The sequence below is a fragment of the Artibeus jamaicensis genome, unplaced genomic scaffold, assembly GCF_021234435.1.
Source record: "Artibeus jamaicensis isolate MK-2021 breed Jamaican fruit bat unplaced genomic scaffold, CSHL_Jam_final contig_780, whole genome shotgun sequence".
In the NCBI taxonomy this organism is placed as follows: domain Eukaryota; kingdom Metazoa; phylum Chordata; class Mammalia; order Chiroptera; family Phyllostomidae; genus Artibeus; species Artibeus jamaicensis.
In genome coordinates this window covers 264,738-291,158 of record NW_026521967.1, presented here as the reverse complement: position 1 = coordinate 291,158, position 26,421 = coordinate 264,738, and the positions used below count along the sequence as shown (strand labels likewise).

The following is a 26,421-nucleotide window of genomic DNA, read 5'->3' as shown; positions in this document are numbered from 1 at the left end:
AAGGGTGGGGTCTGGTCGGGGCTTCAAAGGGGCGAGGGCCATTCACAGGGATCCGGGAAGCCAGTGTTTGGTCAGTGAGTGTCCTCTGGGCCACCTTCAATCACGGGACACAGAAAGGACGAGGTTCCAAGGGCCCTGCTGGGGTCCTCCTTGTCTGTCACACCTGGCTCATATCAAAGGACAGTTACCTGTGGGGACAGCTCCCTTCCTGGGGAAGGTCCTCCGTCTAAATCCTTTTAGAAAATAAGAGGAGGGTCAGAGGTTCTTCCTGAGTCTTTGGCTTCTTAAAAATAACCAGCCTAAAGTAACCACTCCCTGGCCAAAGGCATGGTCTGCAGCGGCAGGCTCTCAGCCCTCCGTTTTTGATGGAATGAAAGTTAGCACACCCTGCCTCTGAGTCATCACTGTAGCTGCTTTTGGAGGCTGATGTGGACACTGTGCCATTTCGGACTGCAGTACTGAGAGTGACAGAGTCTAAGTGACCCACCTGCGGTCCGATGGGTACGAAGCAGAGAACCCAAATGTAACATAAGTTGAGCTGTACAATCAGCGAGCTCGTCTTCATAGGCCCAATGGGGTATTTTACATGAGTGGGTCCAGTGGTGGTCATGGCTGGCCTGGTTGGGGACAAACAGTGTGACCTTTGTTTAGCCCCTAGTGCAGTGGCAGACCTGGGCATCGGTCACCGGTCGCCCCCCAAATCTCCGAGAAAACGGCAGCCCGCCAGGTTCTGGCTCCTGCAAGAAGTGCAAAGCACACCTGCAAAGAACGGTGCCGGGAAGATCGAACCTGAACCTGACCAAGGCTTCAGCTGACTGACAATGTACAGGACATTGAAAGGACAGAAGGAAACACAAAAGATCTTCTCAGCAATATGATTAGCAAAGCCCGCAAGTCTGTAATCTGACAAAGGGCATACGTAGCTCTTCTCGTTCGATGAACAAATCATAGAGTGGATGGAGCAGACAAGAAATGGGAAGAGAAACTATACAATTCTAGGAGGCACTTCAGAGACATATCCACCAATTGTAATATCCACACCTTATTTGAGTCCCAAGTGGATAATTAGATTAGTAATTACATTAAGATAAACAGGAAAATTTGGATCCTAACTGGATAGTGAATGATATTAAGGCCTTATTGTGTGTTTACACATGATAATGGTATTATGGTCATTTATTTTCAGAAGCATCTTAGTTCTTTGGCGATGCACACTGAGATATGTATGGGCTCATGGCATATTTATGTACTGATATTTGCATCAAAACAAGTGGGGTTGGGATGGAAGTTTGTAAAGATGTACCTCTAGAAAGAATAGCTAAGAATTATTGCAAAACAGTGATGGGTACATGTGGGTTCCATATACTTCTATCTAACTTGGTGTTTGAAATAATTTTTCATGCTGAAAAGATAAAGAAGACACCAACCCTTGGCAAGAAGGGAGACTCTGGAGCTGTACATTATTCTGCCTGTCACACTGACCAGAAGCACTTTCTCTCGTCACCTCTAGCTTTTCTTACTCTCCAGCACAACAGGATAGTGGTGTTGTTTTAGAACCTGTCATAATGTTGGGCTAAGAGCTTCATCTCTGAGTGACCTCCCGGCTGCGTCTGTCAGCCGAGCACAGGGGACTCAAGTCTAAGCCTGTGCAGTGGGGGGACAGGCAGGGCTCTCCGGTGGGGACCGCCATTGCTGGCGAAGGTTCCTTAGGGTCATGTCCTCAAGGGTCAGCCCTGTGGCAGGCTGTGGCACCTCTTTCTTTCTTTCTTTGCAAAGCTGGACAGTATTCCCCTGCACGGAGAGACTCCCTCTGGTGTCTCCCTTCGTCCTCCCAGGGACACCGGAACTGCTTGGCTTACGAACGTGGACTGCAGCATCTTTCCAATACCCTGCTTTCTGTGTCTGGGTGTCCACCTGGAAGTGGAGGGGCTGGGTGGTAGGGTTCCATCCTTGGCTAGCGGAGGGACACCACTGTGCTCTCCGCGGCGACTGGACCATCCACATTTCTGCCCGCAGGACGCAGGGAGACCACTTTCTTGAACTTTCTTACATTTTGACACACCCATTGGCGTCACGCCCATTTTGACGTGTGAGACAGGAAGACCCCACAGTGTGGATGTGTGTGGGGGTCCTGCAGCTGCCTGACTGCCCCCCACCCCGCTCACACCCAGCCAGGGCGTGGAAACCGGCCGCTGTCCTGTACACATGTGCAACACCAGTGCACGTGTTCCCTTAAAGTGGCGACGGAGCCCTTAAATTAACATGAAGAACAAGAACAACTGCATTCTCCGTAAACAAAGACAAAAAGCAGTGCAGAGAGCAGACCATTTTACGTTTTTGTAAACTTGTCCCAGGAGGAGGAGTCTGGGCTCGCGTCTCCACCTATATCTAGTGTGCCGTGCCCGGCGGTTTTCCGTGAGATCAGTGCAGATGGTCGGGCTCACACGGGGATGGTCGGAAAGCAGAGCAATACTGTATTGATCTCTGAGCTGATGTGCATGTTCCTCAATACTGCAGCGAGCTCAATAGACGGCTGTTTCTCAAAGGGAGTTGCAACGTGGAGTCCAAAGCCTATAAATAATTTTCACGCTCAATTATAGTGAAGGCGATCAATCTGTCTTGCATTTTGAATGGGTCTTTTACCCTTGAATGATTTTTTGGCACCAAACCGGCAGCATTTTAAAAAATTTTTTAAAGATTTTATTTATTTATTTTAGAAAGATGGGAAGGGAGGGAGAAAGAGAGGGAGTGAAGCATCAGTGTGTGGTTGCCTCTAGCACGCCCCCTACTGGGGACCTGGCCTGCAACCCAGCCACGTGCCCCGACTGGGAATCCAACCGGCGATACTTTGGTTCGCAGGCCTGCGCTCAATCCACTGAGCCACACCAGCCAGGGCCCCTGGACCATTTTTAAAGTATTGCTTCACTGACATGTTCAGATTTGTTTGTTGGTGTCGATATGTAATAGATTTTGTACAATATCTTAAAAAGAAAGCCTGTTAGTATCACTACTATGTCATCAGAAAAATAGTTTAGTACTTGAAAGTTTGTAAAGATTATAGAAGGAGACATAGAAGTTTTCTAAAATGTTAATATCTGCTTAAAAGCTAAAATTTTATCAGTAGAAACATTGTCTACTTATTTCTCATGAAGTAACAGCCGATCATCTGTGTACGAGTAAACGTCACGAAACAGCCGGTTTTGAAGGCTGACTCTGCGCAGGGGAGCGGCCGAGGTCCGCAGGGCCCCAGCGCCTGGCCGTGCGGTCAAGATGATCAGCTAAACCGACAGGTCGATTCCTTGGCTGTTGTGATCTCGAACCATTAAAGTCACTTCCAAGTTCATCGTGCTTTTTTGGAAGTTCAATGCCATTCTATCCGAACATCGTTGTCTTCAACTGTTTGCCTTCTGAAATGGGAGAGATCTGTGTTTTGATCCTTCACGACTGTTTGCATCGGTTTCTGCCCAGTCCCTCCACATAAACACACACCAAACCCGCCCCCTTTCTGCCACGTTGGGGGTTCTGGTCACGGCCGGAGAGGAGCGCAGAGGAATGAACGCGTCCACACGCACTGGCGGTGCGCATCTCCACCAGCATTTTGAACACAACTGGCCAGCTACGCACACAGGTTCTTCGCTGCCTCTTCCTTCTCACGGTGCCTCTCTGGAAATGCCCTGCAATTAATTTCTCAAAAAATGGCTTTGACAGTGTACTCACGGAGAAAATTTTTTATTCCCATGTAAAGAAAGACAATTTTGTCTTTTTTTTCTTACCACATTAAGTTTGATTTAATATGCCATTTAGTGAAATTAATGACGCTTTTTCCAAAGCACTGGGGGAAAACAGCAAAGTAATGGTACTTACAAAATAAGAATAATTGAAGTAGAAGTAGGGAAGGAGGAGACAAGTGTACACAGAGACTGCCACGAGGATTCAGAACAAAAACGTTCTGCACACCCGGTTCTCCCTCACGGGCCCGAACGCTGGGAGCTGTCTGGTGGTCTGGTTATTGTGGCTGAGCAGCGAGCGAGCTCAGGCCTGGGGCGGGTTTGCATTTGGGTGGTCTGTGATGTCACCTGAGAGGTGTGGTTATTAACATGGAGGCCGCTCAAGACTGAGAATCCATGACCACCCCCCACCCGCCCAGTGTGTCCACTGGACAGGGACAGGGCTCGGAGTTTCGCTGGAAAGTAGCCTTTATTTGAGGACGGAGCCGATGCCCCGGAGCACAGCTGTTGGAGCCTGGCTGCCTCATCCGGTTCGTCCACACGCACAGCCCCCGGGGCTGCTTTGATGGGGTCGCTTTTGAAGGTTCATGACTCTGCCTATGACATCAGTCTCCTGGGCTGGGTTCCTGGCCTGCCGCTGGGGACTCTCTGAGCTTCCCCGTGGGTCAGGGAAGAAGAGCAACACGCTTGCTTGCTTGTCTTTCAAGAACAAAGGCCTGGGCACAAGCGCCGTGCACTCTGTCCTGCGGTGAACCCCGCCATGTCCGAGGGGGCTGGCCGGCAGCGGGTGTGCTCACCGCTGGCAGGTGTCTGATGGCCAAGGGGACAAGGTGGCGGTCCCAGAATTGACTGTCCACAGGTCCTCACCACCTTGAAAGGTCACGTCTCCGGTTGGAGAGTTGACCCACACTGTTGGCATGGAGGCCCTGTCCTGAGCGGCTAATCTCAGCTGACCCAACGGGCAGGTGCAGGTGGGGCCAGGAGGCGCTTCCCTCCAGGGCTCCCGTCCTCCCCCCTCAGTCAAGGCCGGAATCAGCATTCGTTGGCCAAGGCCCTTCGTTGTCATACAGCGGGTCCCAGGGCTCCCCCTGGTTTGTCTGTGGGGCCATCTCAACCCAGCACCTTTCCCTGCACTGAGGTTCCCAGCCCCTGAAAGAAGACAGTCACCAATGAGATAGTTGAAAAATTCGATCTCGTTTTTATTTGCCTTGAAATGATCAATGGACTTATTTGTTGATTCTTTGAGATAAGTCTCACCCTTATTTTCTCATGGTCTATACACTATTGAGGGGGATTTAATTGTTACTACAATATTTTTTAAATGAGAAGTATGTCTCTTTCTAGGTAATTTTATTGGTTTATGATTTATGAATTATTGGATTCCTGGGAGATACGTCTGTGCCCCTTTCTCAGTTGGAAGTCAGGGTGACAGCATGTGTCACTAATGTCTTGGGAACTGTACAAACTCAGGGAGTTGACTTTTTGTCCCAGCTTCCAGTGCGTGGTGAAGTTCAAGGGAAAAGCTCAGGAAAGAGGTGACGATCGCGAGGTGCAGTGAACGTGACCCCCTATGGAGAGCCGCCCTGCTGTGAAAGTACTTTTCACGCATGCGGCCCGCCTGGGATGGGTCAGCCGTGCACCTCGGTGTGTCTGTTCCTCGTGTCATTCCCTCTGTGGCGACAGTGCCCTGAGGCACCAGATGGCACCCACACCAGACGAGGAGGAGCCTGAGGTGTGGGGACGCCCGAACCTGCCGAGGTGGCATCTCCGGTGAGACCCCAGACGGTGACCAGATCCACTCCTAACTCCAGAGCCCGTGCTGAGTGGTGTGGGGCTGTGCCTGTTAAATGACTCGAGGGTCAGAGACGCCAGAGTGGGATTCCCCCCCGTGTGTGTCTCTGGTCCAACGCTGTGACGAGCGCCCTCTGACTGGAAAGCATGTAAACAACAAGCCTCATTCGATTTTCATAGTTCTGGGGCCTGGGTCGTCCAAGGTCAAGTCTCCAGCAGATTCTGCATCCGGTGAGAGCTTCTTGCTTCATAGACAGCTGCCTTCTCGCATGGGGGGCAAGGTGAGGGAGCCCCCTGGGGTCCTTTCAGAAGGGCACAGATTCTATTCCTGGGGACCCCACCCTCAGCACCCGACCCTGATGTCACCTTGGAGGCTGGGATGTCAACAGATGAGTTTTACAGGACACGAATTTCAGACATAGCAGGGCATGAGTGGCAGTGACTATAAATTGAACACTCACCCGTGCCCGGTGTGAGGACCAGAGTGCGTTCTGTGCAAGGGACGCCCGAGACCTCTGCCAAGTGCAAGTCGCTGCTGAGAGGACACCTTGTGCCCCCCTCCCAGCAGCACTCCTGCCCGAGGGGCACCGGTCTCCGTGCGTTTCACAGGAACACCCGGGAGTGAGTGCCCCAAAGTCCGCCCTGTGACGGATTGTGGAGGGAAGTTGGGGACCGTGCTCAGAATCAGACATCAGCCACTCTGCTCAGTGCTGCCCTGTCTGCCTCGGACAAGGATGAGCAAACAGGGGGGTGGGCCCCTCGAAACCCAACCTCTTCATCCAATAGATACAAAAAACCAAGGCTGTGGCTCAGGGTCCTGGAAAATTCCAGAAGTGAGACGGAGCTCAGATCTCTGGGCTTTGGAACAGCCCCCCTCTTTGCCAACAATTTCTGCAACTCGACCACCCACCCTGCAGGCATACGGGCGCCCCAAGCTCGGCTGGGGCAAAGGGGAACGGCAGCAGGAAGTCGTCTCGGACAGAGAGATACAGTCTATTACAGGAAGGACACACGGACTCCGCACGGACAGACTGGGTTTCCTGAGATCGTCCTGTTTACAGCCCCTAAATTGTCTCCGCATCTCTGCCCGGGGGGGCAGTGAGGAGAGCGGCTGTAACTTCTGGGGGTCCCATCATCACCCTTTTCTCTCTCTTCTCCATTTCTGCACTGTGGCCCCTCCAGGGCCCTCTGTGTGGGAGGAAAAGGCCTGAAGTTGCTCTGCGGAGTAACCCAGCAAATCACCGCAAAGCTCAGTGGAAAGTCTTCTAACCCCCACGTGCCCCAAGCCGGACCCTGAGTGGTCTGACCTCTGACACCCTAGATCACGGAAGGTACGTTATTTAATGGCTTGTTAGGCAGGTGGAGACAAGTGCTGTGAGTTAGTTGCCTTCTTCTCACAAGGGGTTTGACTGCGGTTCCCGTTAAGTTGGTGAAGGAGCCAAAGCCCGGTGTGGGTGGGCGCCCCCCAACCTCCCCTCCGCAGCCGAGGTCGTTCCCACGGGGACATCACCGGGGAAGGCGCTGCTTTTCGCTGACGAGTGACCTGAAGTGACATTGTGCCGAAAGGCTCTGAAAGCCGGTCAACAGGGCACATCAGCGATGGGAACGTTCACAGTATGAAAGTGGAGTAAACACAAACGTGTGGCTTTTAGGCGCAAAAGATCACTCCTAACACCAAGCTTACAGAGGGCCAAGGCGTGCCGGCTGGTTCAGGAATAAAAACGAAATGATCTAGTTCCTGAAGTGCGGCCGTCAGTTTCTCTCAAGGGTCCACGTTCAAGGACCTCATAAAAACTGGTAAAAAAGTGGAAGAATGCCGGAATATGGACACACAGGGACACACAGGAAGGCCCGCAGGGACAGCTGCTGGCAAAGGAGCCTCGTGACGAAAAGAGAACAGTCACTGCTGGATTAGACAGTACTGTGGTCTAACCAAGCTCCTCATACAATAACATACAGACCACGAGGCAAGAACGCTGAGGTTTATGTCAGAGAATCAGTGAGTAGCGATATTAATTATTTTAGATGCAAAGACCAGAGAGATGGCATTTCTCAGCTGCCAAGTCAGGAAATGCTTTCTTCTAGGTGCTAAAACCCAGTGCCGGCCGAGGTGCGGGGGTCAGCAGGTGCGTGGAAACAGCTGGGATCGCACCGGGACGGGCTCTCTGGGGGCCAGGCGGCCCTCCCCCCGTCAGGACCCAGCGACTTAGTGCGCAGAACCGATCGGGGCACTGCCACATGGAGGGGAAAAGAAGCCGGTGTCTCATAGTCACAGAGTTAAATGCGTTATGTCTGGTCCATGAAAAGCATTTTGAGAAAACATTTAACGACCTCGGGAAATGCGGGCGGCATATGCCGTGCAATGAGGAACACGCAGTCGGGTGAAGTGCTGAACGCAGTAGCAGGAGTCCAACGAAATGCAGGTGTGGCTTTTTGTTCTGTGAGCATCATAAGTGCGTCTCTACCTTCCTACCCTCTGAGTTTACAGACAAATGCACAAAGGGTGGGAAATAAAGGCCCCAAAACAGTAACGCTGGTTGTTTCAGTGAAGAGACGGCACTTTTCGTTTTCTCCTTGCTAATGTATAGGTCTGTCTCAGATTTCCCGAGACATCCACGGAGGGCTACCCTCACACATAAAGGCGTCCGTGGAAAAGGGAAGTAACTGATGCTATGGGACTCGGGGCCAACCTTCGCTGTGAGAGGGTCGATTCGAACAGACTTCCAACCCCCTTTAAACAAACGGCAGGGAGATGCCTGGGTAACTAACTGTACAGGCTGCTTTGAAAGACGAGCGTAATGAGGAAGCGCAGTTACCAGCGCGTAACTATTCAGGCACCACGCCCTGTGAGGCGAGAGCTCCCTCCTTTATTACGAAAAGGGAACGAAGAGTGAGGTGCGGTCAGAACCGGTGACATAACCCCCAAGAGGACAGCGCTCCCTGACAGTACCACAGGCAGGTTCCTGGCTCCAAGTTCACCCCCGGAGTCACTCCGCCACCCAGGGCGTGTTACCTGGGGTGACTTGCTGAGCTCTGTATGTCAGGGTTTTCCTGTGAATTACAGGAATAATGGCATAAATACTGGAAAAATGGCATAAATCCTAAAACACAGAGCCAGAACTGAAGAGGCTGTGGATAAAGCAATGTGCATAGTACCCGGGGCACAGCAGTTTTTAAAAGTATTACTAAGAATCACAGCACGACAGTATTTTGTTTGATTTCAACACCGCTGCTGGCAGTGTGGCCCTGGGGCTTCCCCGGACACGGGGACCCCACGGTGGTAGGTACCGGAGGGTCACAGGGCTGCACTCAGGGTGGGGACCAGTGAGTGAGGACAGAAACCGAGACCTTGTGGGGCCTGGGGGGCTGGGCAGAGCCCACTGGGGAGAAGGGGTTGTGAGGATTCGCCACTTTTGCTGATGTGTTTACTAATCATAGTTAAATTAGTAAAGGGCAATTAACTGCTGGCCATAGCAGTGAACACGCTCTGGGTGGACGGCTTAGGCAGAATTGTTTGGCCCAGAGTGGAACGAATAAAGTTATGATGATCCCCTGAATGAGCCATAAACTGGATAAACAGGCTTATATTTTTAATTCCAAGCCCCGAATTCTTCCAGTTTGTCTGTCATTGGTGTGTTTACATGAAACAAGTTTCTCAATGGCCTCCATCCCATATCTAGCAAATTAAGTTCATTTGAAACGACTCGAGTTCTATGCATTTACGTGGGGTCATCTGAGCTCTTGTTATGGGGGAAGTGGGGCTTTAGATGGTGAACCGTGTTCTCTGGCACGGGAAGCTCCAGGGACCTCAAATTTTCAGACTGCCCGGGGAAAGCAGGTTTATCCCCAACCGAGGGACCATGGGGAGATTACAGTGAAAGCAGCTGATACAAGGGGGTGGGCGAGGAAGGAAGGAAGGAAAAGTAAATTTAAGAAGTTCTGCTCCTTGTGTGTGATTACTGCAGTGTTTTTCAACCTCTCTCCCCCTAAAGTGCAGGCACGGTCCCCAGAATGTCCCACCGTCTTAGACGTCGCTGCGAGCAGGGATGTTGCCCCTCTGTACTCGAAGTTGTTGAACCTGAATTACTGGGAAATGACCCGGTCAGGCCGAGTTAGTCTCAGATAAAAACTGTAGCATTTATTGAGCACCCCCTCCCCTCAAACGCAAACTAACAAAGAGAAAAGAGACAGAGTAAATTAAACAAACAAGTAAAACCCGGGCAGCTGTGCTAGCCACCAAAGCTTGAGGGCCGGGCCCTGCCCTGGGGCTGCTCCCTCAGTGGGTCCAAGGCTGGACGCAAGCATTAGCCCTTCCATCAGTCGCTTCATCGTCCACTACAACACTGGACAAGGAAGAGGCGACAAAGCTTCGATCACGGAAAGCAGCTGGAGGGACGCGCTAAGTGCCTGGTCCCCCTGGGGTGCACGCACCTCCCTCCCGTGTGGGGACCCCACCCTGCCTGCCGCTCGGACCCCCGGTGGGAGTGTCCGTCCTGCCCGGGCGGGGCTCTCAGGACACACAGGACGCCTTTCCCCTCTGCAGGCTGCCCGAGCGCCCCTGCCCAACCAGAAGGGACAGTCCCTGGAAGCAGGTTAGGGCCCATCACTGGGGCCAGGCGGCAGCAGAAAGCTACCCTCCTCCTGCAAAACAAACCAGCCAAACCCCCGGTGGACGTGAGCGTTACTCAGCTCCACACACCTCCTCGCCAAATCTAAGAAACAATGGGACGCCCAGCTGTGTCCCGTGTTTTCAGGTCCCTTTATCGCACCCTGAGGACGGCTCACGTTTCTCTTTCTTCTCGGAGCGTGCGAGCCTGTTGAGTCCCCTGTGTTTTGTCTGTTTGTTCTGGGTGGCCTTTGCTTTGAGTTGATTATCTCCCATCGGTTCTCTGTTCCTTATTCGTGGCACACGCATCACGTGAACTCCCCTCTCTCCTGAGTGGGTTTGAGGTAGAGGCGTTTGAGCACAGGAAGGCGGCAGTGAGGGGACAGGTGGAGGCGGTTTGCCTGGTTCCAGGAGAGCCGGTCCTGGGGGGCTGGACAGAGGTCACGAGCGGCCAGCGGGGCCGTGGAGCGAGGGTTCCAGTCTCGCCGAGTGTCTCCGGGGTCGTGCTCACGGTGCAGGCAGGACGGGAGGGGAGGGGCCCAGAGGGAGGGCAGGCGGGAAGGAGAAGGAAGGCGACTGGCATGTGTGGCGCTGCTTCTCCGGGACGGTCGTGGGGGCAGGTGCCCCGTGGAACACCCTCTGGGGCGACTGTCGTGAGGGGAGCAGAGAAGGCCAGTGGGGAAGGAGAGGCCCCCTCGGTGGTGATGCACAGGCTGCTGGAGCCAAAACACATCTCGGGGGGGGGCCACTCTGGACCTGTGTCCTCACACCGGTTAGTCCTTGGTGTGTCCACCCCTGGGAGGTGGCTGCCAGCAGCTAAGCATTCCCGAAAGGGCCTGACAGTGACAATGGCCATCGGCCTCTCCTTCCAGGAAAGGGTATCTACAGTTGTCACCGAGGCGTGGCTACCTCCACGGCCACCAGGGGTCCCCTCCGCATCAGGGGCACGCTGGGCCAATCCCACCCCTCATCCACGCGGCAGGGGCACGCCCTTCCCGTCGCCCCCAGGGGAGATACAAAGCTAGAAGTCTCCTTTGCAAAGACCAGACAACTGAGATCTATTGCAGACACGTGGTGTGCAGCTTACAGGACGAGATCAGGAGGATGCGAATCCCCCCCAGACCAGCCCCCCCCAATGCATTTTGCCAAGAAGGGAACAAGTGGGTGCCCCTGCCTGCCCAGTGTGGGGAGGGGCCCACCTGCCACCTGCCCCGGGGGCGGAGCAGAGAGCGGACCACCACGGGGTGTGGGGAGGCGCTTCCTAGCAGAGGAGGGTCATAGAAATGCCACGGTGCGGAGGAGGCATGAGAAGCGGCGTGAGGGGCTGCGGCCGTAGGAAGCGCCCTCGCTGTCTGGTGACCCGGAGTCACCTCCCTCCAGCTGTCACACTCGGTGTGCTGCTCGCCGTCGCCGCCCGGGCTGTGGCCCACTTCCCAGAGCGTGACGGGCACGTGGTCCCACCAGGGAAGCGCGTGCGGGCAGACGCCACCGCGCGGTCTCTCGCCCTCCGCCCCTGCTAATGGCTCTGTTCTTCTTCTTCCAGTGAAAAAGGCGATCGAGTTGAAGTCCCGAGGGGTGAAGATGCTGCCGGGCAAGGACGGCAGCCACAAGAACTCCGTCTGTGAGTGCCCCCGTTTCCTTGTGGGAAGCGCACATCGTGGGGGGGGGGGGGGCAGCGTCCTCTCTGGGCTGTTTGTGCAGGCCGAGCCGCACCCCAGCTCTGTCCGGGTTTCTCCCTCAGAAGCACTTCCCGGTAGGGAGAATGTCCCCCGACTTCCCATTGCGGGGGAAGAATGTCGCGTTGACGTTGCCTCCTGAACGCAGGTCGAATCCGTCTTCACGCTCCGCCCTCCTCACTGCCACTGCGGTGGTTTCCCCTCGAACACCTGTCCCTCTGCCAGGTGCCCTCCCCCTTCCGCTCTGCATTCAACTCCCCCACCCCACTCATTGCACTGATCTCGGCATGTGGAAGTCTGGCCTCACCGTTTTCCTGTGTAAATATCCCCGTCCTTCCACGGCCTGCAGAGTCAGGGAGCCTCGGGGCAGCGTGCCCCTCCCTCCCGGAGAACAAGAATGTGGGGCACCCCCACGGGGCCCCTCCTGGGTGCGCCCGGCCCGTGGCAGACCCCAGCGACAGCTGTTTGAGTGAAGGGAGGGAGCCCCTGCCACCCACCTCCCTGGTGGCCGTGCCCCTCCCGGCTACTCAGCCCCGCTCCTGGGCCGGAAGTCCCCTCTCTGTCTTCGTTGAGTGCAGAGGTGGGATAAGGAGACTCGCTGTCCGTGGCTTTTCCTGACCCCACCCGCCCCCGGCACAGGGAGCTCTTTTCTCGTTTCTTCCCACCGCTGTGCTCTCCGCAGTCCTTGTCCCACTGTGGGTTTTGTGGCCTACTACGTGCGGGTGAGTAGCTCCCACTGGGATGCCCAGAGGGCGGGTGCACAGTGTGGCCCCTTCCCACGCACAGAGCTCTTTTCTAGACCTCCCGCCAGCTGTGCTGCCTTTCCTGCCTGGGGTCTTCCTCCTCCCCTGCCCCGTGGTGCTCCTGTCCCCAGTCCTTGGGTCTGAGTGCGCTGTTTTCTGCTGCCGGATGTGGGTAGACGTGGAGGGAGGGCTCAGGGCGAGCGTTTGGAGCGCCCCCAGCTGGAACAACTGTGTTTTCACCCGCCTGATAAATGGGGCTGCTGCCCCAGGTTCTCTCCCTAACGAGAATTCCACTAAAATTCACGAGTGAACAACAAACAAGAATAAACATCTTCTAATCATCACACTGTAGGCTCACCACCTCTGCCCCTCGGTCCCCCCATTTGGCGGCTTCCTTCTGGTTGTCCAAGCAACAGCAGCCCGGTGGCCCTCCCTCCGGCACCGGGAGAGGACAGAGAGGGGTCCCAGACCACTGGGACACTTGCGTCAGGCACCGAGACCACTCTAGCAAAGTGCCCTCAGCGAGGTGGTGCCGCGGGCTGGCAGTCCCACACTCAGGCGGAGGCAGGCTCAGCGTCCGATGAGCACTTCCCTCCTGGCTCACTGGCAGCTGTCGGTCTGTCTCTCGTTGTAGCTTCAGAAGGTGGGGGTTGGGGGGAGAGAGCGTAAGAGAGTAAGAGGGCAGGAACAGGAGGGGACATCTTCTCTGTCCCTTCTTACGAGACCACCGATCCCATTGTCAGGGCTCTGCCCTCACTGACTATCACCCCTCAGAGGCGCTCCTTCCAAATCCCATAAAATTGTGGGTGAGGATTCTAATAAATACATATTGGGGGGATGCAAGCATTTGCCTACAGCAGGTTGGGTTCCCCGAGCCCTGACCGGAACTCAGGCCCTTAGATTCCCACGAACAACATCATCCATCTGCAGACATTTGCATTGCACTCGCTGCCTGGCAACCCCTCACGGACAGAGTCAATCCAAGTTAGACTGGGCTTACGAAGGAAGGAGACAGCCCAGAGATGGAGGAAGGAAGGAGAGATTTTTTTTAAGTTCTAATATTTTGTCACTGCTAGCTTTTACTGCAGGATATTCCACAGAGAGGGCGCTGTGGTTCTAATAATTGCGGAATTAGTATTTGACGGTTAAGAATCCTGCAGAAATGTTCCACAGTAACACAGAGTGCACGTCAGGCGAACCCTGACATCAGGCCAATGTTAGGGTCAATAGCAGATCACTTAGGCGTCAGACGTTCCTGCCAGTCTAACATACAGACAGGAGCGCCTTGGTAAGAAGATAGTTCTTCTGTTCTTATCCGAATGCAAATGTACAAATAAGTCGTTACTCGTTTGGCTTTAAGAAGTGTTTTTTACTTTCTCCCAACAGTATTAGACCATTTTTTTCAGACATGAGAGCTAATCATGAGGGAAAATAGGGAAGAGAAGAGACAGCAAGCCTCCTGAGAGCTGAGGTAACATAAATGGTGATGTTACCTACACAGAAGGTGTGACCAAACTAAAGTAAATGTTTCGTAGAGGAAAGGACAGAGGCTTTGAAGCTGGAGAGACCAGGATTCGAGAGCTGCAAAATTATTTATGTGATTCCAGCCAAGCTTCCTCATTTATAAAATTAAAATAGTAGCGCTGTTTGTCGGGTAGGTCCAGCAGGGTCTTTGTAAATTCCTACGCCAGTAGGTGACGCTCGGCAAAGCCAGCCCATCAGCAACTTTCTGTACAGAAGCAGGAAGAAGCAGAGCGTGCGAGCGGTGTGTTAGCCAAGAACTTGAAAGCTCTCACTTCCCAGAGAAGGGGGAGGGTCCAGACCACTGAACTTGCCTTCTCAGGTGGCAGAAAGTCCGTCGGTCAATCTAGGAGGCGAGCCCAGAACACAGGCCTCCCCGAATCCCATCCAGGACAGATGCCAGGGGGTGGGGGGCTGTGACCCAGGAAGCCACAGGCTCGTCTTCTCTCTGAGCAATTCACGGGTCCCCTACCACCTCCGTGAGCTGGGGGGCCACACACGGGAGGCATGTGCATGTCTTATACACACTGACACCTGCGCGTGGATTTCAGCGGGAGCAGGCGTATCGAGACCAGCTCGCCGGTTTCAGTGCGCCATTTCTACCGAACGTGCGGTCCCTGGGACGGGCCGCATCCTCACTCAGTGCACTTCTGTCCCCAGCACTGGGGCTTGATCCCAAGAGCTGGTCTCTCCTGGAGACCACGGCCACAGACGGTCAGGGTCAAACCCAGTAGGCGAGTAGCCTTGCAGCAGCCGCACCATGGCCCTGACCGTGGCCCCCCCACCCCAGGGGGCTGACATCCCTGAGAAATGCCAGCCAGGTCTGACGGCCCGCTGGCCACTGTCCTGCGCTGCTCACTGCTGACCTCCGCCTCAGCTCTCTCCCTTCTCTGTCATTGCTGCTTCCTCACAGAGACCGCAGGTGTGACAGCAAGGGCCCCGTGGCCATCTTTCCCCCAGGGTTTACGCCCCTGCCCACCAGCAGGTGCTGGTCCATGCCCTTTCACTCAGGCCCGACTCGAGGACTGTGGGGGCCGGTGTCTTCCTGGGGGTCCCAGTTGAGTCCTCCCCGCAGAAGCCCAACAGGTGAACAGAGGGAAGTCGGAAGGTGAGGCCGGGTACTTGCTCCTCCCGTTGCCTCCTTGCCAGGTGCCCTCCAGCTGACTGTGCCCCAGGCTCGGAGACCGAAGGTGCAGCTCTTCTCAAAGGGGCTGTGCCCACGAGACCCTTCTTCTTGAGTTCATTACAAATTGCTCCCCTGTCGCCTTGGAGGTGACCATCTCAGCAGGGACTAACCCCCATGTGAGTGCCCCACACCTGGCAGCACCTCTGCAGTGACTCTGCCGTCAACAGCCCCTTTGGAAGCAAGCCCGCTTCCCCTGTCCTCCCCCTGAGCGGCGGGGTCCCGTCGGGACCCTGTGAGGTGAGAGAGAATGCTGAAGGTCGGCATGAACCAGAGGCAGCAAACCTACCCAAAGACCCACATGTGAAAACGAAAGAAAACACTAGACAAGGCGAGGAATCACGCCTTCTGACTCCGTCAGCTCCCACCTAAGGCCCTTCTGGTGGGCTCCCCTGGGTTGCCCCCCTCGTGAGGGGGACCAGAGGGTGCCAGGACAACTGCCCAACTTGCAGCGTCACAGTGGGGGAACAACATTGCCGCCGTGGTCAGATCATCCCAGGGCTGAGATGCGACAGGTGCCCTGTGCTACAGCAGGAGTAGGCGAGGACTTTGCAGCTCACGTCCTCACACGCTAACGAGCGTGCCAGCTCCCACGTGCCAGCACGCGGGAGCTGGCCCGCTCGTTAACAACAAACTCCCTGCGTATGCGGTTGAAAGACAAGCAGCAGCTGCGTCTGGGTGCAACCCACCGTCCCGGACTCCAGCCTCCACGGAGCCCATCTCCCCGCTGGTCCACTTGCCCCTTCCTCCCAGACCTGCTGGGAGCACACAGCTGGTCCTTGACAAGCTCCTTGCGGGCTGAGTTCTCCTCTGGGAAGGGCTCCATCTGCCTCCCGCACGGGGACTCACAGGCCGAGCTCCCTCATCCTCCGATCGCCCACGCTGTAAGCGCTGGGCCCGGCATGATTCCAGGCATGAATGAAGGGACAACACAGGACACTCTCTCTCTGTGTCTCGGAACAAAATCCCTGCAGGGTCCCTCGTTTATTCCTCCCAGTGGCGTCTGGGGGACCTTCTGTGCGTTTGCTCCAGAATCGCTACGTTGGTCGGTGTCTTTTTCTCGCCCTGATTCCAAGTTACCAATCAGCCCTTAGTGATCCTCTTAACACACCCAAACGTCACCACGCAGGGTGGGGTGGTGGCAGGAACCCATGGGCGCATTTCCACTCATGTATGTAATGAGGGTGACTTCCCCCACTAACCTAGAATGAAAGATTTAGAACTTCAGGTTTTTCATCAGTTTAATTAATTATCAATAATGTTTTCAGGAAAAAAAAACAGATAATGAAGGCATTAATTCTGTATAAGGCTCTAACTTTCTAATTATTTCCACCTTTGAAAGGTTACGTACGACATAAGGGGCACCTAATGCCGCAGAGAAAGCTTATCTGAAATAAATAAACTTAGAAAACACCCGCCCCCAGACTTCCTTCCCTCACTAAGCGGCCGAGGATCCTCCATCTTTGTTCTGAGATAGGGTTGGCTCAGCACCGAGCTTACTCAATCCCTGCTCTCTCTTCTTCAGTGATGGCGACAGTCCACGTAGATTCTTCCTCCTCTTCTTGACATTCTCCTTGACGTAACTCGATTTTCACAGCAGTGAGCGTGGGAGTCAGTAGGCTAGATGATCCATCAGGCCCTCGAACGCCAAAGAACAGGACTCCGGAGAGAGGAGGGAGCCCCGGTGTTATTTGTCAGCTGGAGCTTGTACAGGCAGCTTTGCAAATGCAGCCCCTGACTCCCCGCAGCCCCCCAGGGGGACGGATGGCCCCCACCGCGCCCGTTTGCGGTTGCAGTGGACTGGGCCCGAGCAGGGTGGGGGGTGCGACTCAGAATCTTTCTTTAATGGGAAGCTGGACAACAAAAAACTGCAGGGAGGTCAAGTGATATAATGCATCATCTTATATACCCTCAGGAAGAAAATAACAACAGAACATTGTGAAGTAAATGACCCCGAAGTTCCTCTGCTCCGGACTATCAGCCATTCATTTCATTGTTCTTTGTCTCCATGCACGGTCCTTTTTTTCCTCTCCCTTCAAAAAAATACCTGAAGCAAAACAGAATGATACTCATTCCAAGTTGCCAAAGACACGGTACCGGCAATGAAAAGCCGCTGATTGGACATTGTCCTTGGTAATGATTTCGGCGACTGCATTTCCCTGGCTTCTCTGTTGTGTTAGACGTAATTATCGGCAAGGGCAGATTTTAAACTTCTGTAGCTCCTTTTTCTTTTCGGAATGAAATGGAAAAATGATGTCTGAGCTGCTTTGCACAAAGATGCAATGATAGCCACATAATGTTTGAGTTATCTTTGCAACATGGTGTGACCAGTTAACCCAGTTTCTAAAATACGCCATTAAAAAGATTTTTAAAATATGCCATATAAAAGATTTTTCTTCCTTCTGCCCTGGCCCACACTGCATTTTCCCACTTATCGGCTGTATGCGCAGCTATAGTTTCCTGAAGTTTCGGAGCGTTTAAGAACACGTGGACTATGCTGGTGTGTAACTCTCCTTACTCACACCCCAGTGTGTTGAAGGAGAACGAAAGGACGTTAGTCTTGTGTGTCTACTTCCTTGCTGTGCCCTGAGCGTCTCATCTCAGAAACATCATCACAACTTGGGCCATTTCTCTTCGGCGCCGAGCCACCCCTGTTCCTCATGGCTGTGGTGGCACTGGACTGGCCTCCGCTCCCTGCCTTGGTTTCCCCAAAGTCTGCCTTCCCCACACAGCCCGAGATCGTGAGGAATGTCGGTGGAATCACATCATTCTTCTGCTCAAAGCCCTTCAGCGGTTTCCCGTCAGGGACCCTGTCCACGCTTCCCACAGACCACAGACGGCCCCTCCCAGCCCCCCCACCACCTGCCCCGTCTCTGCCCTTGTCCTGTAGTTCAGGGGCTATTTGTTGAAGACCCTCAGATGCACTGGAATCTCGGCCATGGCTGGCTCTCCCCTCACTCTGGGCAGACCTGCCCAGGAAGCCTCATCCCTTGCGTCCTTGACGTCACTGGTCAAGTATGACATTCTCCACCCGGCTCTCCTGGGTCCCCTGCACCGACTGTGACACTGCGGCCATCCACCCACCGTCTGGTGTCTTCTCGTGACCAGCTCTGTTTCCCTCTGTGCCACTTGCAACGCACCAGAGAGAGAGAGCACGTGAAGACACGCGATGGGTGTGTGTTACATCCCGTCCTTGCGAGCAAGAAGGGTCGGAGACTGCTGGGCAGTCAGAGGTGTTTTATTGGCCAAAGTTTCAAAGTTTTACCTGCGCAGGGGCGAACTCTCGGGGTGCCTCCGGAGACACGCGAGTGCCAAAAGGGCTGCAAATGAGAGTCGCGCCTGGCTTACAGACTACTGGGTATTTATATTTTCTAGCAAGCAAAGGCATACAGAAGCAGAGGTGGCGGTTAGCTATTGGCTTATTTAAAAACGGCGAGGGTCCCTGGTTGGTGGGTGCTGCTGCTGGCGGGCACTTTGTGGCGGGCCGGGTTAGTTACCTTATATGGCTAGAATTTTAAACCCAATTGTTCCCTGATGTTTGTTCATTACCCTGTTCCAGGAACTGCAGATTTGGGTTGGGTAATGCCCTAGTTGTAATTTTCCTAGCTGGGTATAACAGTGCGCAGTTACTGTGTGTGTTCGTGGGAGCGTGTGCACATATGTGTTAGTATTTATGTCCTTCCTCCCACCGCCCCGACTAGAACACAGGCTCCACAAGGACAGGTGTGTTTGTCCATGTCCTTCCCTGGTAGATGCAGTCACACAAGCACAGCTGCACACACATCCGTCCGTGGAACAGCGCGTGTCCTGGTTGTGTGGTGGCGTGCAGGAGAGTGACAACGAGACGCTCGTCCTTTCCTTCAGTCGGGTCTGTATTCTCCCCTTCTGCTTCATGAGTGTAACGGCCTGGCCCCCAGGACGCTGTGCGGCTGTCATGGAAATGGTGGGACTCTCCCCGTTCCCTGGAGGACGTTCCGGTTCCCGCGTGGGAAGCTTGTGTCGGACGGGGCGCCGGGTGAGGGCAGCACCGTGTGCCGAGGGTTGCGTGGAAATAGAGGTTTTTGCCCTTTCACAACAATAGTGCGTCCGACCCACGAAAGGTGAGGAAGCGGGGGGGAGGGGACGTGCCAGCGGTCGGGCCCCGGCCCCTCCGTCAGGGACCGCTTCTGTGTCTGGGTCACTGGGACGTCCCACCGTGGTCAGATAAAGAAATGACCCGCCGACTTATAAAATACTGCAGCCTTAGAGTCACCGTGCCCACTGCGGGGAAGGGCACGTGGAAACCCGGGGGAACCGGTTCCGTCTTTCTCGCGTGCAGGATGGCGAGCGGTGGTGAAACCTCATCAGCCATGCGCACTCTGTGTTCTCTGAGATCTGAAGGTGCAGACACCGCTGTCCACAGCCTGGGTTACCCGGAGCCCCACCGCGGTCCAAAACCACTAAATGGAAAATTCCGGGAGTCAACAACTCACAGGTGTCAAATCGCACCTGGTTCTGCGTAACCAGATGAAATCTCGCGTTATCGCTCGCACCCGGGAGGCAGCATCGCCGCCTGCTGGGCCTGGAGGAGCCGCCGGGTTAGCAGACGGGGTCCAGGTGACCCCGATTTTACCGAAAGCAGCCCCGAAGCGAAGGGCAGTGAGGCCGGCGATTCGGACCCGCCGGCGAGGAACCAGAAAGATCCCCCTTCCCGTGACAAGGTGGGTGAGAACAGTAAGACTCCCGGGAAGACAGAGACTGCATTCACGTGACCTGTGCTACAGCATCTCATGTAATTAATTGTTCTGTGTCATTATTGGTTGTTGTTGTTAATCTTTCTGTGCCTAATTTATGAAAGAAACTCTATACGGGAAGGTAGGACCCGGAAAGCCCTGGTGCGTTCAGGGTGCCCTGCTCTCCGTGGTCCGAGGCCTCCCCAGGGGCCCGGGCACATGTGCCCGCAGATGGAAGGCTGCTGTACCCCACAAGGTACGCGAACTTTCCTCCTCCGCGTGGCCGAGTGAGTCGTTTGTCCCTGGATGCATGACCGGGACCAGGCGGCCCTGCATTCTCCGGAGTGTGCCCCAGACTCAGGGCCTGACCTGGGCTGTGGGCCTGGGGGCCGGGGAGGAGGGGAAGGAGAGTGGGGCTGGCACCCCAGTCGGCCCCCTGGAGGGCTGCGGGGGCCAGGCCCTCCCGCCCCTGCCAGCTGTGGAGGGCCTGTGGTGCCCCCACCTCTGGAGCTGCCTCCAGACGGTTCCCACCCGGCGCCTCCCTCAGGCCTCACTGCGTCCCGGGGAACCTGCCAGCTTGCTGTCCTGTGAGTCTCTGCGCAGATCACCCTCAAATGATGAACACACTTTGCTTTTTTGCCTGCAAAAGGTGTAACGTCTTTGCAGGCGGGCAAATTCATTTTGTATTCCTGATATGTGACACGTTTTTTTTCCTGATACCATCGTCAGTCTCTACGCTGGTTGCTGGTTGCTAGGGACGCCGCCTGTTGTCAGGTCCTGCTTTTGGAGGGCCCGCTGCGGCGTCATTGTTACTGCGCCGTTTATCTGGGCCGTCCTGGGGTGCAGGGTGAGCAAAGCCACTGCCGAAGCAGAGATGCACTTGTGCCTCTGGCGCTCGTCTCTGCCGGGGGCGCCCCGGGCAGGAGGAAGGACGACAGCCCCGTGAACCTCCGGCGGCCGCACACAGGTTTAATACATCAGGAGGTGTAATTGCTCCAATCACTTTGTTCCTTTATCACAAAACTCAATAGTGAGGTCTTGCAATTGTTAAAAAATCCTTGTTTTCTCAACAAAGGCCCATCCCCATGTAGCAGGAGCGCACGCAACTGTATAAATCGCTTCATAAATCAGGGGAGTGAGTTATGCTCACACTTCCTCAGCAGGCCTTCACAGGAGCAGGGAAGTGCCCTGGGGACCCTGCCTCGGGGGGCTCTGGGGTCCAGGCACACCGGAAAGGGCGGCCTCTCGGGAACTAGGAGCAAAGCTAGCTGGCTCATCGGGCATTTAACACACCATTCACATGTATAATTCCTGCAGTAACTCCGAAAAAGCACCTTGTAAAACATGTAAAACAAGGTAGAGGGTGATTCGAGCACACATGTGAAGGTCACACATGTGGCCGTCCCATGCCGGAACCTGAGTGGGCAGGAAAAGGCTCTGCGAGGGGTTCCAGCCCCGATTCCCGGGCATAATTGATCCGCAGTGTGGAAATGCATTCTGCCAAGTAGGTGGCAAGTGTGTTCTTCCACTGGGGGAAGTGGATGGAAAACGACCCCCAGTCCCGAAAGCACCACATCAACCCCACCGCGTCCACCCCTCTGTCCCCGAAGCCCCAGATATCCTGACTGTTCCCCCAGTGTCATCGAACAAGGAAGTCTTCCCGTCAGGTGGGGTGCAAACCTCAGGCCCTGGAGAGCTCTGGGGTTCGGGCTCTGGCTGGTGGATGGCTGAGCCGATGGGCCGTTGGAGGGGCAGGGCTGCCTCCTGTGACGAAATTATCCCCTGCCATCGAAGGTTGGTCGGTGAGCAACGTCGGTCAGAGGCTGGAAAGATGAAACTAATTAATCAGGAGTAGCTTCTTCATGAATTGAATTGAAGTCCTCCACGTCAGACACAAGGAACCTCAGTGGACAAGTGAACTTCGTCAGCTTCGACACAAAGGTAGATGGAGACGGAGTCCAGAATCATACACGCAGGGCACCAAGGGAATTCAGAAAAATGTGCATCCCCCAGTCTCACTTCTTCCTTTAAGACACCTTTTAAAGGTGAAAGGAGAAGCCAGAAAATATCTCAGCCCCTGTTCTGTGACAGGAGTGCTCACGGAGTTACAGGAGAGAGACAGGAAAATGCAGTTCCAGCCCCCACCCCCACTGAGGGAGGGATCTGGAGATAAAGGAATTTGAGTGCCTGCCAACGTGGAAAGGTAAGGGGCATAAGGCTGGTTTAGCTCAGGAACAGAGGGACACTCGGTTCCCCAGAGACTGGGGGGAGCGTCCTGACGCAGACACTGCCTGGTGCGTCCAGACACAGAGGAAAGGTGGTGACCTCACACCCCACCTGCATCACAGGTGACCCTCCGAAGATGGGCACCTGTCGTGCGTCCCCCACGGCGTCTCTGAAAGATTTTAGGTATTCGCCACTCCCTCTTTTTCGAGGTTTACTTTGAAACAACTACAAATTCTCCAAAAGTCACAATAAAGCCTGCGCGGAAGTCTCCCACCTGCACGGTTCCCCTGGACGGTAGTGGCGTCCACGGTCTGAACTGGCTTCTCCTCGGGGGCTGATGGCGCGGAGCTCAGGGCACACGGGGACTTGCCGTCCGCGTCTCCTGCAGTGACGTGGCAGGTGATGAATGTGCCCACTTCACATTGGACCTTCTTTCTCTCGTTCGGTGCTGAGGGTTTGTCCCATGTTCGAGATGTCACCCCGTGGTGGGCAGAAGGTTTGCCAATATTGTCTCCCTGCTCCTAGCTTGTCTTTGCTTCCTTTCCACGGGTCTTTCTCAGAACCAATCTCTTTTTGAACTGCTGGATTTTAATCTAAAAGAACATAGATTCTAGGATTTTGTTTTGTTTAAACCAGAAAGAGCTGACAACCCCGGCCTGCATTTATTTACGGTGGCCCCAGGAACAGCTGCCAGGGTGGCCCTGCATCTGAGTGAGGCTCTGTCACCAGAACCCACCCCTGCTTGTCACCGACAGGCTGCCTCAGTGTAGAATCCTAATGCGGATGAGGGGACCTGAGCGGGAGGGTGGAGGACCCCGCGAAGGCCCCCACTCGTAACCCCCTGACTGATCAAGCCTCTTCGTGGGCACCCAGTGAGATGCACTAATCTTGAAACCATGGAATTTAAATGATGACAGTGAAGTTTAATCCCGATGATAAAGAGAAGGAGAAATAGAGTCTATAAATTCTTATGGATTTTTTCCCAACCACATTCTTGATTGTCCATTTCCAGGGTGGCTGTATGCACCGAGGTTTAAAAGGGACAGTTCTGTCCCCGTTTGTTCCTCTGTCGTCCTGGCTGCAAATGGAGCAGCGTCAGCACTAACCACCAAGCCCGTGTACTGAGGACGGTCCAACCTCAGAAGTGCTCGTGTTTCTATCCCCATTAATCACCACACTAACTAGATTAATTTAGATGATTTGATTAATGCGAGTGGTCAGATTTATTTGGTGTGGTAGTTATTTGGTCACGTCCCTTGAGTTCTGTGCATGTACCTTATTCCCCCAGAGAGAAAGCAGATGAAGAGAAGGGTTAAGAGGAAGCTGATGCCGGAGAAGGGAAACGAGTCATGTGTTCAGATGTGAGAAAATGTAGGGCCGTCCAGGGGACGAGCGAGGGTGACGCGTGGGGGTGAGGGACGTGCTTCGAGGGGCAGGCACCACATCCTGGAGCCTGGGATATTCCAGCTGTTACTAGAACACCTGGAGGGAATTCAGTTTGCTTCCGAGTGAGCTGCCCGTCAGAAAGGCAAATAAAATGGTATAAACCTCATCCGAACAAGCCACGTTCACTGTGTTTCTGGGAAAATTGCAGCTTTTAGTGACAACTCAAGTTCACTGGTTAATACATAAGACAGTGTCCACACTGCCCCAGAGAAAATCTTTGCAGCTTTTGTGTGCAAATGGGCACACGACAGTGTTCCACGAATCTCTGTAGGCCCTGAGGTAAGGACGTGACCCCATGTGGTTCCTTGCACTTTTCGGACAGGCTGATTCATGTGCTGTCTGTGAGAAGGTAGAAAAGGATGAGAAGAATATCAAACTCATTGTAGGAATAGCCAGGTGAAGAACAGAGCGGTGCTTTCTGGGAAATAAAAAAGGGGCCGTCACCCATTAAGGCCGGATCTGCAATCGATCGCCTGTGGAAGGTGCCCACTCAGGACCCAGCTGCCGGCCGCACCTGCGTTTCACCTGCCTCTAGGCAACGGTGCTCTGGGCCCCGCGTGACAGTGATGGACAGCATGGTTTGACTGGATTTTCATTTTCCATGCACGCTATTTATAGCACAGTGGCGTATTTAAACCTGCTTTAGTTGAATAAAGGACTTTGTTTCTGTTTTTCAGTCCTGTTAGCAATGAACGTGGCAAACCAGGGCCTCTTCTTGGGGTTTCTTGTGCATCCTCCACTCCAGGACCGTCACCCGTCGAAATAAGGTTCTCCTGTCTGGCGGGGGGCAGACATCCCATTGGTGTTCTCTTCCGCGTCTGGGATGCTCCATAACCCACTGCTGTAAAGCCACACTCGTGTTGCTCACGATTTTTACGTCGTTACTCGTTCTATGAAGAGGATTAATCGGAGTGGAATTTGCTGGAATCGGGCTTAGCACACACACCAGACGGCACAAGCAACCCCTTCTTATCCTTCGTTCCTCGGCAGTTCTCCCTGGGCGCTGGGTGTCAGCGGGCACACTCTGGTCTGTGACTCTGCAACTTTCCCCAGGTTCGGGCCTGTGCCCACCTTTCCAGGTCTGCCAGCTTCTGTGGCGCCTGGGAAGTAGCTCTCGTTTGTGACAGTGTCCCGCCGGGCCTTTCTGCACTTTCCAGAAGGGCTGCCTCTCAAATATCCGTGCCCTGCGCCTCAGAGGTAACCACACACAGGCACACGCACCCTGGGCCTTCCAGTCCGCTGCCTCTTCTATTTTTCCTTTGTCTCTTTTCGTTATCTAATCCATATTATGTGCATATATACATTTATATTCCTGTCCCTTATTTTCTCACAAAAATGAGGGTGGGGATTTTAAAGTCATGTTCACTGTCACAATGTGCTTGGCACCTGGCAGGGACTCAGTGGATGTATGTGGTGAATGAATGAATGAATGAGCGAGACTTCTTGCAGCTGGTCCTCCTCACTGTCTCACTGACAGCTCCAAAATCACACCCTTGGACACCCCGCCCTGCACCCTGCAGCAAGCCTAGCCCCCCTTGCCGTCCTGATCAACGCCGTCTGCCACGTCACCCTGGTCTCTTCTCTTCCGTGACAGCTGTCAGTAGTCAAAAAGAGCGACTTATCCATTTAGGGGTTTTTTGGGATGTAAGTTTTTCGAAAAGGGGCCTTAACATGTACGTGGCTGTACCCCCAGAATACACCAGGCCCCACGGTAAACATTTGATCAGGGTGTGGCTCCCTGACCACCTTCCCGTGAGCTCACCTCAGCGCGGTGTCTGGTGCAGAGCAGGCGACTCTGCCTCCCTGTCATCTCCCTACCGTGTATCCTCTGTCATCTGTCATGGCCTGTCACCATCTGTGTGCCGTCCACCTACCTATCACTCACCTATCTGTCATCTGTCAGTGTCTCCTGTGTCCGTTGTCCATCATCCATCTGACATCAACTGTCATCTACTGTCTGCCTGTCTATCATCCATCACCTGCGGCCGTCTGCTACCCATCACTCATCTACCTTTGTATCATCTCTACAGCTCATGTGTCTGCTATTTCTACCTACCATCTGTCTATCTGTATCTATCTGCCATTTATCTCTACCTTACATACCTATTGTCTGTCAATCATTCATCTATATATCTATCCAAATCTATCAATCAATCACATGGAAAGGGTGGCCATCGATTCTATCTTTAAGATACACAGAATATAGCGATGTTCTTGAGATACACAGTAAGGCCCCCCTACCTCAGAACATCACATGGCAGAAGGCATGTGAGCGTGAGTCGGATTCCCACCTTTCCTCGGGAACCTTCATTCCCGAGGGAGAGATGGAATTTATAGCCAGAAAGATGGGATTCGTACCCAGAAATCTTAATTTGATTGTAAATGTCAGGTGGTGAACACATAGTGCAATATACACATAATATAGAGTCAAGACATTTGAAACTGCATAACTTTGTTAACCAGTATCACCCCAATAAATTTAATGTATTTCTTAAAAAGAGGTCCATTTGAGCTGATGAACTCCACAGAGAAACTTTTCCTCAAGTCCCTCCTCTGGGGAGGTGGCAGCCCACGCTGGGCAGATTCGTGGGCACGCTGGGCACGAATCTTTGGCAGATTCGTGTTTTCTGCCTGTGCGACCTTAAGAAGTAATGCAATGCTGCAAACATTCGTTGTCTCCGAGGACGTAAAAAACGGCTCCCTCTTGATGTGTCCTAAAAAGAAGTGCAGAGGAAAGTGTGATGCTGCCGATGAAGATGCAGACCATCACCATCACGCCGATGGGAACG

At 54.0% G+C, this 26,421-nt stretch overlaps 1 protein-coding gene across 1 annotated transcript in view; it reads left to right on the top strand.

Moving 5' to 3' along the window:
• Positions 1–26,421, top strand: part of CSMD1 (CUB and Sushi multiple domains 1) — a 731,453-nt gene that overhangs the window by 446,687 nt on the left and 258,345 nt on the right. Inside the window, 1 exon segment of the mRNA XM_053672625.1 lies at positions 11,669–11,746. Within this exon segment, the coding sequence (XP_053528600.1) occupies positions 11,669–11,746 (78 nt within the window).